The sequence below is a fragment of the Hordeum vulgare genome, chromosome 1H (genome assembly GCF_904849725.1).
Source record: "Hordeum vulgare subsp. vulgare chromosome 1H, MorexV3_pseudomolecules_assembly, whole genome shotgun sequence".
In the NCBI taxonomy this organism is placed as follows: Eukaryota; Viridiplantae; Streptophyta; class Magnoliopsida; order Poales; family Poaceae; genus Hordeum; species Hordeum vulgare.
In genome coordinates this window covers 130608096-130620795 of record NC_058518.1, presented here as the reverse complement: position 1 = coordinate 130620795, position 12700 = coordinate 130608096, and the positions used below count along the sequence as shown (strand labels likewise).

The 12700-nt window shown below is 44.2% G+C and overlaps 1 protein-coding gene across 3 annotated transcripts; it reads right to left on the bottom strand.

Annotated features, from left to right (window-relative positions):
* Positions 1-233: 233 nt before the first annotated feature.
* LOC123427038 (ent-copalyl diphosphate synthase 1, chloroplastic-like) lies at positions 234-10918 on the bottom strand. Of its 3 annotated transcripts, none has more exons than XM_045110982.1 (14): positions 10520-10915; positions 9618-9716; positions 5301-5801; positions 4931-5114; positions 4595-4809; positions 4365-4485; positions 4126-4238; positions 3773-3999; positions 2376-2491; positions 2087-2185; positions 1758-2000; positions 1295-1421; positions 956-1201; positions 234-614 (listed from the first exon to the last, which is right to left on the bottom strand). In XM_045110982.1, exons 1-14 carry the CDS (start codon positions 10617-10619, stop codon positions 390-392), a joined length of 2616 nt encoding a protein of 871 aa, XP_044966917.1. In that variant the 5' UTR covers positions 10620-10915; the 3' UTR covers positions 234-389. The 3 variants fall into 3 exon arrangements, with proteins under 3 accessions (XP_044966917.1, XP_044966909.1, XP_044966925.1); XM_045110974.1 differs by having other exon boundaries at positions 5301-5810; positions 10520-10914; XM_045110990.1 differs by having other exon boundaries at positions 538-629; positions 5301-5810; positions 10520-10918.
* Positions 10919-12700: the final 1782 nt, after the last annotated feature.

Sequence of the window (12700 nt, the reverse complement as noted above, 5' to 3'; positions counted from 1 at the left end):
ATTCGAATATATGCAGATGGTTGTTTTATATGGACATGGTCACCCTGCCAAAAGGCGTGCTATGATTTTCTCAAAGGCCATCTATGGCTTGAGTGCAATGTTAGGACCTTTGACAGAATTGCATCAAGCTTGGCGAAGAAGCTTGAAGTGGTGGACATGACAAAGGAATCATGTTGAGTAGTAGTTATTTAGCAATGTCTTGCGGGGCCTTTCGGCCATGTAATATCTTCCTGTAAATATAAAGCTCTTCTCCAATCTTAATATAAAAGATGCGCAAATCTTTTCCAATATGAGAATTGTCACTTATGCAACCTTCAACTATCTAGCATTCTTACAATGTTTCTTTGTATGTACAAATTTCACTTCCATCCCCACCATTGAAAGATTTTTCAAAAGACATGTTCAAAAATAACTTTTGAAACATGTCTATCAAATATGCACTTAGGGCAATTAGCAACATAGTAACAACTTTTCACCACACTCCAGAATGTCTGCTTTATGTTGTTACTTGCTCTATCATCGTAAGTTTGCAAAACATTTTGGGCAAGTTCTTGCATGCCCACCTCAATTTTCTTTTCCATGTGTCTTGCCATTGCCTTGTTCTCCTGAGTATCCTATAAATTGCATCACTTTTTCAATGGTTAAAAATACCGAAGTCATATTTTGAGTTATTAAAAGCAACTTGTAGCTAAAAGGTATAAAATATATGAACCAACTTACAATAGTGATCATAAATATATTACATGTTCACGTAATAAAGTACTCTAGTTTTTTATGAAAACATGTGGCTCTTTTTCCAATAGAAAGTACCTTTTGTGGTTGGTATGTATATGCAAAAATTGTATGGAGCTTATAGCAAAAAAACGTTGTACTGACAAATGAAAAGAACAATACTATCACCAATTATCACGTGGTTCAATACGAAAATGTCAAGAAAATTAAGCGTAAAAGTTACCTGTGAAAGTAACATCTTGTGGTGAAGGCTGTCACAAATAGAGGATGCAAGTTGAATAAACCAATTATTGTCCATGCTATTTACCATAGACGATGCTTCACCAATTCGTCCAGCACAAATCTCAATAACTTTAACTAGAAGCAAACATGTTTGTTTGTCATGAACCATACATGACCCTGCTTCAATAACACTTGTATCGTTTGTGCCATCCTCTCTATTTATCAGTTGAGTCATCCATTCGATCCACTAGAAGATCAAAGATATATATTAGAATTTTATCCAAGAGAGACTGTTGCATTTAATAACTCCTAGACATGTGCAATTGCTCGTTTAACTTACAACACAACGTAGCAAATTGTTGATGTGGATGGATCCTTCACCAACATATTGCGCCTTTTGTGCCAATAAATCAATAAGCTTCTCAAGTGCCCCCACAAGAATTTCCACCTTTGCATCTCCTTTAATACTAGATGCACAATTTGTGTCATACGAAGCATATTTGAAATGAGGAAAGTCTATAGCAAAAGGGTACAATGACGAATTACTATATGGTAGTGCTTAAAGATATATGTGCCATTTTACTAAGTAAAAATGTGTTCTTGTACTTATTTAAGTATGAGGATCTTAATTTCTACAAAAGAAAAATGTATTGCTCTTATGTACCTTAATTGTCCACTGGTGGAAATCATATACCAAATTACTAGTATTAGTCAAAAGTGCTCCAATTAAAGCATTCAAATATTTAGCACTTGAGACGTGATGATTTAGATTGTATATAGGGATGCTCGGTTAATGTACTTACCATGATATATCATTATTTCCTTCAGAGAGGTCACCATGCATAAACCGTTCCACCATTTTATTACCTGACAAATCGCTACAGAGATATTTAGAAATAATGTTGGCCATCACAGACACTCTGGCCCATGCAAGTCGCTCTATGGCACGACTTGGTTCGAAAATGCAAGCGGCAGCTAGAAAATAAGCCCTCAATACATCTCTTGGAGCCACCCCAAAGGCCTCGAGGCCATTCTCTGCAAACCACCTACGTACATAGAATATACATGCTCATGCTAATGTGAAGGAAAACAAGATGTAATTAACAAAATATTACTCAAGTTTGATGCATACTTTTGTAGGCCATGCCACTCAAGCTGATGTTGGACTTGGCAGCGATTGAAATCACGCTTTGCCAACTCGAGATAGGTGTTGTTGTTCACAAATGGCATCCTGCCAAAGCCATTCAACATACCACAAATTGGTAAGTATTACATTGCCTTTGTTGTGCAACGAACAAACTAAAATTGTTTGAAATTGAATGATGCACCATCTTTTATTGAACGGTCACCGGGGGGAAACTGGATCGAAAACCTAACTCACAGTTATTGGCTGATGCACTATCGTAAACCTTTTCTTTTACCTGTAGAGTGTCTTCCCAATCCAGACATCATCATCACCGCCATAGTGATCTAGGTAGACTCTTGCTTCTACACGTGGCAAGCTTGCATACCAAGGAAAGTCCAGTGCATATTGTACCTATGATCACATACAGAGCGATTATACTCTTGTAAATATCCAGATAAGGTTATTTTGACGCACGTCTCCCTCCCTCCCTCCCAACCCTAGCCGCCTCCCCCTCCCTTCCTCGCCGCCGGGCAAGCCCGGGGAGCCAAGGATGGTGGCGGCGGGGCCTAGGCTGCCCTGCCTCTGCGTGGGAGTCCCGGATCTGGAGCGGCGGCTCCATTGACGAGGCACGGCAGGCTAGCAGCCGTGCGGGCGGTTGATCCGGCGTCTCGGCCACGCGGGCGGCGAGATTCAGTGGTCGTTGGCGTCTTACGACGGCTTTTGCGGTGGCCGGTGCGCGCGATCTGACACCTCCCTTCCTCCCCTGTTCGGCGTGCGGGCCAGCCTGGTCGGGCCGCGCTTCCTTGGATTGCCGGTTTTGTACACGAGGTGCTGCTGGTGGCGGGGATCTAGTTCGAGCGAAATTCCTGGTCGGCCTTGGCCGGCCGCGTCGACGGCGACGCCTGAGGGCGCCGTTCCCCTCCTTGGAGGCGTTGGTATGGACTGATCCCCTTACTTCCCCTTCCCCTAGGTCTCCCGGGCGAAAGCCTTAACTTTGTTGGGCGGCGGCGGCGCTCACGGCGTCATTCCCTTCTTGAAGGCGCCGCTTTAGGAACTTTTGGGCTGGGTGACGCTTGTGGGTGGTGGGCGACGGCGGTGGTGCGGCCCTATCCTAGCATGGATCTCCGTCCGTTGCTTGGAGATGGACTCACGTAGGTGGAGGTCGTCGTTTGGCGTCATGATGGCGTCGATGACGGAGGCACCTGCCAAGGCTGGTACCTCAATCTGATATGAAGATGGACCAGTGGAAGATGGCGGCGACGACACATGTGAGTTCGTCGGACTGGTTTGTGCCCCGGACCCGGTATGTGGCTCGGTCAGGGTCTTCGGCTTTAGATGTTAGGCTTAGATGAGAGGTGTGGATATTTGGTCCAGCTTGCACCCCTTCATCATATGGATAGGAGTAACGAGAGATGTTGCCAAGATGACGGATTTAGGCACATTGTTGTACTGCCTTGTAAAGTCCTCGAGAATAATTAATAAAATGACCGCATGCAGAGACCGAGGGTCATCCTCTTTTTCAAAAAAAAATATATAAGGTTATTTTGTTTCGGTGTTTAAAATAGTTATCTATTGTGATATCAACTGCAATCCCTCCCTAGGTACGGTGTGGAGAGCTACATTAATTCTTTACATCCCATCAATTCTATCTAAAGTAATTGATTCGTAGGATGGAGGTGTTTGCTTACGTACCTCGCCTGGTAGATCCTTTGAAATGATCCATTTGTCTCGGATCGCGCCCTGGGCCTCCCTTTCTCTAAGGAACTCATAGGAGAATCTCCCAGCACGCTCCAGCACGTCCTCTCCGGGAAATCTTACCTGAGAGGCCCTGTTCAGGTTGTACATCCCAGTTACCGCCTGTGTTGATTGCCCCACGAAACAGAAGAACTCCCCATCCTTCTCAAAGTTGTCGAACACACCTGCGGATGGGCATCGGTGTTCTTTGTGACGCGACGTAAAAAAATTACACACGCTCGTCGGGAGAGAATGCACAACATGACAGCACCACTATCTTGATTTAGAAGACGGAAAACTATGGTTCGTACTTGCGGATACGTTGTAACGGTGCAGCCGCAGCAGCCTGAACGCCATGGATGTGTCATCCACGTCTATTACTGTGGAGTTCCTCGCCCAGCATATCCCCCCCTCACTCCAGTGCCTACAACATATATACACGAGTACAGAGGTCGTTAGAAGAAACTTTGGTCATGGAGGGAGAAGAGGTTTGAGGTCAGGACACCGATCAATGTTTAGCAAAACCCCGGTTATGATGGAGGAATCAAACCTGTGGACATAGTCCAAGCACTGTTTGATTTCTTGCTTGAAGTAGCGCGAGATCCCAAGGCGCTCCAACCGATCGACGGCCCAGATGTGCTCGAAGAGATCGACCGGGTAAACATTGGGAACTGAAAAATGCATGGTCAGAGTCAGACAAGATGAACAATGTACTGCATGCAATCCAACACCAGTGCTGCATGCATCGAACCGAACGGGTTTCATTCGTCCATCTCTTACCCCCTCCGTCGAATTTCTTCACGATCCTGTCTATATACTCGAAGCATTTTGTGTCACCGGTCTGCATGAGGGCAGAGGCTGTAGCCGAGGGGGAAAACAGGATGGACCCATCGCTGGACTGGAGCCTGAGGATCTTGCGCCAGTCCACCCCGGGCATCCCTTCAAGGGAGTGCAGTATCGTCGTCGGAATGCTGTGCATCATCTCCATCGGAATCCTGCGGCAAATCAATCAACAATGTACTGTAGTTCATTGCACAAAAGCCCGGTCGATCTCCATCCATATGGAAACGAATTGAAGCAGGCAAAGGCGCTGCACTTGTCTAGGAGGATATGTACTTGTTGAGCTTCACTTCTCTGTTGGCATATATGCGCTGCAGAGCATGGTGGTCATACGGGAACACAACGTCCAACCTCCTGGCCGCCTCAAGGAGAGAAGGGAAGGCGATCTCGAAGCCGATGGGCATCGACTCCGAGTCCTCCTCGGCCAGCCTCCACATGTTGTCCTCCAGAAAAACCAGCCCTGATCGATCGAGTAAACAAAACAAGACAAGATGCATGCATCACACCTTCAGTTTCACCAAACGCAATGCTGGTTCAGTGGGTTTTTTTTTTTTTTTTTTTTTTTTTTTTTTTTTTTGCGGCTATGGTTCAGTGGTAGTTTCAGCGAGCGTGCGTGCGTGCATGTAGTTTTCCCTGCGGTACGTACCTCTCCTGCACTTCTCAGAGCCAAGCGACCACTTGGTGAGAGCCACGACGCAGGCGAGGGTGTTGATGATCCGGTCGTAGGCGGAGAACACGGCCGCGTCGCCCCAGGAGCCGTCGGGCAGCTGGTTCCCGAGGATCCACCGGAGGGTGGTGGGGAACTGCGGCCCGTCGCCGCCGTCGAGCCTCGGCACCAGGGCCACCCAGGCCGTGTCGTACGCCGACACGCTGATCTCGCCGTCGCCCATCGACCCGAGCATCGCCTTCACCTGGTCGATCAGTGGCTGCTCGAGCTCTGTCCCAGGAATCACACGGTGATCGTCGAGGTCGTGCGGTTCCTCGAGCTCTGTCCCAGGAATCACACGGTGATCGTCGAGGTCGCGCGGTTCCTCGAGCTCTGTCCCAGGAATCACACGGTGATCGTCGAGGTCGCGCGGTTCCTCTTCCTCCGGCCGTTCTAGAATCTGGATGTCGTTTCCGGCAGGGTTCGCTTGCAGCCCTGCCCCTGCAGGTACTACGTCGAAACAAACGAATGAATGATTATATAATTATATAAAAAGGTTATACTTTTTTCGTTCGAAATTAGTTGATACTTAAACGGATGTTTCTAGTATTCAGCGTAGGACATATCAAAAATGATAATCAAATATTCGTACAGAGAGCCACACATGCAGATTGACAACTGTCTTGACGTAGTAGAATAATGGTTAAAATGACACCCATTGCATGACTTTGACTTATAACTATATATAGAATCATGGGAGTAGCAGACTTCAGCTACAGGCCCAGTTTTACGTAACCGACAAGGAATTGCACGCAAAGTTGGCAGAAGTAACATGGGCGGCCACAAACGCGTACTGACTACAGGTGATAAGAAAGGCAGGGAATTTCATCGTTTTTGCCACAGGGCCTCACTGGTTTCTGTCACTGGGAGCATGAAGTTGTGTGCTACCTAAAGGTACCTTACCCAAGGAAATCAAACGAAACTTTTTCTGATTTTCTCTTTTTGTGGGCATATGATCTTGGCATAAGTACACCCTCTACTATCCGATCTAATCCTCCCCGACTTTCACGTGCCGGTCTTAGTCGAATCTCTGATCACATTATTCGGTAACCAAATTGGTAGACCGGCCGGATATTCGGCTCAAAAGAACGTCGGCCCCGTACTTACTTAGAGGCCAAGTTCGGCGCCAGGAAAACATGCATCGTACTCCCTCCGTTTCTAAATATAAGTCTTTCTAAAAGTTCAACTAATGGACTACATACGAATGTATATAGACATACTTTACAGTATAGATTCATTCATTTTGATCCGTATGTAGACACTTAGTAAAATATCTTAAAAGACTTATATTTAGGTACGGAGGGAGTACTAAGTAGTACTAAGATAGCGTGAGCTTAATTGAATGGGTGAACTTCGCCTAGGATTTTATTATCGTGATGGAGATGACACTATCATCATCATAGTACTGATGATGGTAACAAGAATAATAGTACGTCGAGAATCCTTTTATCATCGGATTGACTTTAAATTGAAGAAGCAATTTTCTTTCTGTAGTTGCATGCTTTGGGATCTGATGGGAAAACTACATCCTTTGTTTTTTCTGTTTTTTCAGGGGAAAAGCTACATTCTTTGTTCAATTGTTATGTACCCATTGGCGAGGCCGAAACTATGTACCCATTGGCGTTCTCTCACCTACTAATAAATGTGTTATGCGCTAAAAATTCTCAACCCTACCCCCTTCCCCTCCTTCTCTCTTGTATACACTATCTTTGCGTTTGTCTACTCTCTCGGTAACCTTCACACTTCTCTTGGCGAAAATGGCATGTTTTGTCGTTTATCGAAAAAGAACCTCGAGTCCTTGACGGATCGTTTGTATTTGTCTCGCCTACTATTTAATGTGTTTTGTGCCCTGGAAATCTGAACCCTACCCTATCAGTACTTTGTCGGTTTCTTTTGAATTCCAATTGGCAAGAATTAAAACGATATGACGTTTTGTTAAAGAAGAAATTCTTAGATTCACTTGACGGATAATCTGCTCTTAGCTCACCCCTCCCCCCTTTTCTAGTAGGAATTTTTCATGTGTTCTCTTCGTACTCTGTCGATATGTTTTAAATCTTGACGATAAATGACATTATATGTTGTTTTGTAAAACAAGCCTTAGATTCATTTAATGGATAAATAGTTCTTGTCTCACCCCCCCCCCCCTTCCCGCGTGGCCACCCCTTCTCTCCTGTATACATTCTCCTATATTTTTGTTTACTCTGTTGATATCTTTCCGACCCCTCGTGGTGGAAATGGTATGTTGTTCCTTTCTTAAAAGATAACCTAGAGTCGTTGATAGATCATTTGTTCTTGTTTCGCTGAATAATTAATGTGTTCTGTGCTCCTGAAATCCGAACCCTACCATCTTGGTACTTTGTTGGTATACGTCGAACTCCTGTTGACGATAATTGACATGATATGTGGTTTCATTTAAAAATAATGGCTAGATTCACTTGACGGATAATTTGTTCTTGTCTCACCCCCACCCCATAGTATGTATTTTTCTCGTGTTTATTTGTACAGTTTTGGTATCTTTCGAACTTCTATTGGCGATAATTCACATGAACGTCATTTTGTTAAAACAAAAATACTTAGATTCACTTGACTGATAATTTGTTCTCGTCTATACACTCCCCCTCTAGTATGCATTTCTATAGTGTTTATTTGTACTTTGTCGGTATCTTTCAAACTCTTGTCGGTGATAATTGACACGATATGTTGTTTTGATAAAGAAGAAATACTTAGCTTCACTTGAATGATAATTGCTTCTTGTCTCAATACCTCCCCTCCCCCCTCTCTAGTATGTATTTTTCTCGTGTTTCTCTATAGTTTGTCCGTATCTTTCAAACTCATGTTGTCGTTTTGTTAAAAAGGAAATACATAGATTCACTTGATGGATAATCTATTATTATCTCAAGCCCCCCTTCTAGTAGGTATTTCTCTCTCGTGTTTTCTTTGTACTTTGTCGGCATCTTTCGAACTTCCATTTGCAATAATTGCCATGATATGTCGTTTTGTTAAAAATGGAAATAGTTAGATTCCTTGACGGACAATTTGTTCTTCTCAACACACCCCTATAGTAAGTATGTTTGTTGTGTTTTCTATGTATTTTGTCAGTATCTTTCAAACTCCTATTGGCGACAATTGACATGACATGCCGTTTTGTTAAAAAAGAAAATACTTAGATTCACCTGATGTATAGTATGTTGTTGTCTCAACACACCCCGCCCCCCTCCCCATCTAGCAGGTATTTCTCTCTTGTGTTTTCTTTGTACTTTGTCGGTATAGTTCGAACACCCGTTTGAAATAATTGACATGATATGCCGTTTTGTTTCAAAAAAGAAACACATAGATTCACTTGACAGATAATTTGTTCTTGTCTCAACATCCCCCTCTAGTAGGTATTTTCTTATGTTTTCTGTGTACTTTGTCAGTATCTTTCAAATCTTGGCGATGAAGGACACCTTATCTCGTTTTGTGCATAACGGATAATTTATTCTTATCTCACATTTCTCTCTCTCTCTCTCTCTCTCTCTCTCTCTCTCTTGTTTTCTTTGTACTCTGCCCGTATCTTGGAAACTCCTGTTGGCGATAATTGAGACAATGTTTTATTTTCTAAACAAAAAGAAATTAACTGCTTATTTCATATAGTGCGTATGAATTCACCGGAGGCCCTTTTTGTTGGCAGACACCAGAGGCTCTTGGATGAACTAGTACGAGCACGTGTGGTAATGTGTGAGCATGACCATGCTCCAAATAGTGCGACTTGTACTTTTCAATAGGAAGGAAACATCATTAACTGCCAATTTGGTGGTGCATACGGCAGATAGCAAATCAACACACGAAAACGGGAGCTGGCCTGCACTCCACGGCTAGGCTAAGATTTGTACTGTAATTGGCATGTACAAAGGCGACGCTTGTGCTGGCTATACTATAGCACATAGTACTTCTGTCGTGTCATTCTACCGTATGAGAATATAAGACGTTTTCTTGTAACGTATACGGCGCTTGCGGTGGTAGCATATATACAAGAAAAAAAGACAGCGGGACGGTGCCATTACTGCCATCCATGCAAAACATAAATAAAAAACAGTAAGTATGGCACGCTTGCGGTGCTGTAGTAACTTATACGACGCAAAAAAAGAAGAAAAAAAAAAGCTAAGGCTAAAAGTGAGCGAGCGAGGGATCGATGGAGAAGAGCGGCGGGCATAAAGCAAAGTGAGAGACAGGACACAAGATTACCGGGTCCCAGCCCAAGTCAAGGCAGTGTGATACCTTTAGCACTGGATACGCTGCTGGTCCGGCGAGCGACGACGCGCGTGCCGGCGGGTTCCACCACGGCGGCATCTCCTTTGCCGCGGAAACGGCATGGACCTGATTGTTCAAAGCCAAAGCGATCAGACCCAATTCAATCTTTCTCACCTCACAAGTGACTATCGCTTGTATATATATATATATATATATATATATATATATATATATATATATATATATATATATATATATATATATATATATATATATATATATATATATATATATGTCATCCAAAAAAAAAGGAAAGAAAAGAAAAAGATATGTGGATATACACACGCACACAGAAAGAAAAAAAGAACTTTCGGTCTCGTTTCAAGCTCATTACGGCACTCCCGGCATTGGCATGCAGCACGTGAACAGGGCAAAACGGCAGCCAGATGCAGGCAGCGGACTAGAACTGCAGCAACCATCGCAATCTGCCGGCGAGTGACAGACAAGAACTCGTGCCACAGAACGTGTTCACGAATAAATTGCAAGATCCATCATACCGGAGAAGAAGAGATCGGCGAATCCACAGAGAAGAGTGGCAAAATTACGCGGCGTACGCTGAGCATGCAGTGGATCTGACCAAGCTGGTGAAGGATTACGTATATACGCTGCACCCATAAAAATTAATGGCAGGGACGATGCTAGAGAAGAAAAAAAGCTTGATGGGTCATGTATTTGACACTGAGGAGTGATCAGTACTAAGCTGATGAAGGATTTTTCTAGTTTCCTAGTAATTTTAACGGCCGTATATACATGCAAGAGAAACACCGTATATAGCAGAAGAAACACAGCGTTCCGTTTGCAAAAGCTAAGAAGAAATAAACCAGCGCCGCAAGCGAAAAGCATGACGGGAAGGGGCATGGATCCATCACCTTTGACGAGGGTTCGCAGCAGCCGCGGTTCACCGTAGCGGAAGGGCGCCCCCACCGACGGAGAGAGGTGGAGCTGCATGCTGGCCGGGCTGCAATGCATGCACGTGCCTCAGTCCACCACCTATTTATACCAGTGGATGATCCAGCCACGACGAGGGGAGGAGTTAAGGCCGACGATGATGAGTTGATGGTGATGACGGTCGAGCCAAGGGATAAGGATCGGAGCACGCTGGTTTGGGCAGGTGATTAAGAGGGGGCAGTTAATGAGCACGAGCAGGAAAAACACGAGGTTTATTTGGAGGGATATAGGTGCGGGGTGGGTGCGCATATATATATATATATATATATATATACCACAAGGGATGGCGAGAGAAGGGCCGGGGGAGATGTGAGCGACGAAGGAGGAGACGGGGCTGTGCTTGTGGGAGAAGAGAAGGGAATGATTCGGGTGCGGGGAAAGCTCCTAGTAGTGGACAAAAACCTTAAAACGTTTCCCTTGTGAACGGGTGGTGCGAGAGCGACAATCTCTCCCCACACACCCTGATACCCCTCTATAACCAGTCCAGAGAGTTCCTTTTCTTTCAAGTGTTGATCATCTGTTCCGGAGTGAAAGAAACGGAAAACGTAATCTATATATGTATGGGAATGTGTTACTGTCCAGCGTCTGGTATCTCCCAATCAATCGTCGTCCAAGCCGTCTACAATCATTTCACATGTTAGTAAAGCCGAATCCACATTAACAAGGAATTACTTAGTAGAGGCTAGGCGTGATGTGGATCACTCCATTTTCAATGCCTATCATGCATGCATGAAAACTACTCCCTCAATTCCTAATTAATTGTACTCCCTCGTACTACTAATATGTAGCTCGTACTACTAATTAGTACTCCATTCGTTCCAATTATTTAGTAACGAAGGGAGTACTACTTAATAGTACGAGCTACATATATGAATCCATGTTAACATGTTAGTAAAGCCGAATCCACGTTAACAAGGAATTAGAGTGTTTCTCTCAAGGTACTTTTTGATGTAGGGATTAAAAAAAGTCCCTTTTAGTCCCATGTGAAAGAAACAGGAGGGACTTTTAGGAACTAAAAGAGATATTTGGGACTAAAGGAAGAAGTCCCTATGGGAGGGACTTTTTGGAATTTTTTTGGCACTTTTTTCAACAGTGTCCCTACTTTTAGCATGCCATTTAATAACTTCTAGTATATTACTAGAGGTAACATGGTCTTTGTGCATGTCATTTAATAACCTCTAGTCCATGTTTAGTCCTTAGAAAGAAACGGGTAGGGACTAGAGACTTTTTAGTTGGGACTAAAAAAATCCTAAGACTTTTTTAAAAGACAGGGCCTTAGTAGAGGCTACGCGTGATGTGAATCACTCCATTTTCAGTGCATGCATGGAAACTACTCCCTCCATACCTAATTAATTGTAGTTGAAAATAGTACAATAATGCCTACACTAACTCCCTCGAACTACTAATTAGTACTCCCTTCGTTACAAGGGAGTACTAATTAGTAGTACGAGCTACATATATGGATAAATTGATCACAAACAATACAATGATGCCTACACAAGTATGTGAATGAATATCGGGTGGATCACTCGCTCCCGTATCGCTCGTTGGCTCGTGCCGCCTCGAATGCATAGAGACGGCTCTCCATGTGGCGTTGACCATGGTGGTGGTGGGCCCCAGTGTTGAACGCACTCAGGATCGATAACCCGTGACAGCTTCTTCTTTGGGGCGCCCACAACGGACATAGCCGAGGTGTTACGGGGCAGACCCGTAAGTGTCGATCTTTCACGAATTGGAGGGGGATTCCTCATGTGACGCCCTCGGTTTAGTCGTACGCTAATCATACATGCAAATGCGTACGATCAAACCCAAGGACTCACGGGAAGATATCACAATACAACTCTAGACACAAATAAAACAATATCAGCTTCATATTACAAGCCAGGGGCCTCGAGGGCTAGAATACGAAGTTCGAAAAACACATGAGTCAGCGGAAGCAACAATATCTGAGTACAGACATGAAACATGGGGTGCCTTAGAGAAGCCTAGCACAAAAGATACAACGATCGAACGAGGCGAGGCCTCCTGCCTGGGAACCTCCTAACTACTCCTGATCATCAGCGACCTCCACGTAGTAATAGGTACCGTCGGGGTAGCAGTCG

Bases quoted from the DNA above. Each gene is read 5' to 3' on its own strand.
- LOC123427038 (XM_045110974.1), bottom strand. From the start codon at position 10,619: ATGCATTGCAGCCCGGCCAGCATGCAGCTCCACCTCTCTCCGTCGGTG. The intron at 5,115-5,300 runs GTACGTACCGCA...TCGATCGATCAG, and splicing joins CTCTGAGAAGTGCAGGAGAG to GGCTGGTTTTTCTGGAGGAC. The intron at 2,186-2,375 runs GTAAAAGAAAAG...TGGCTTTGGCAG, and splicing joins ATTGGGAAGACACTCTACAG to GATGCCATTTGTGAACAACA.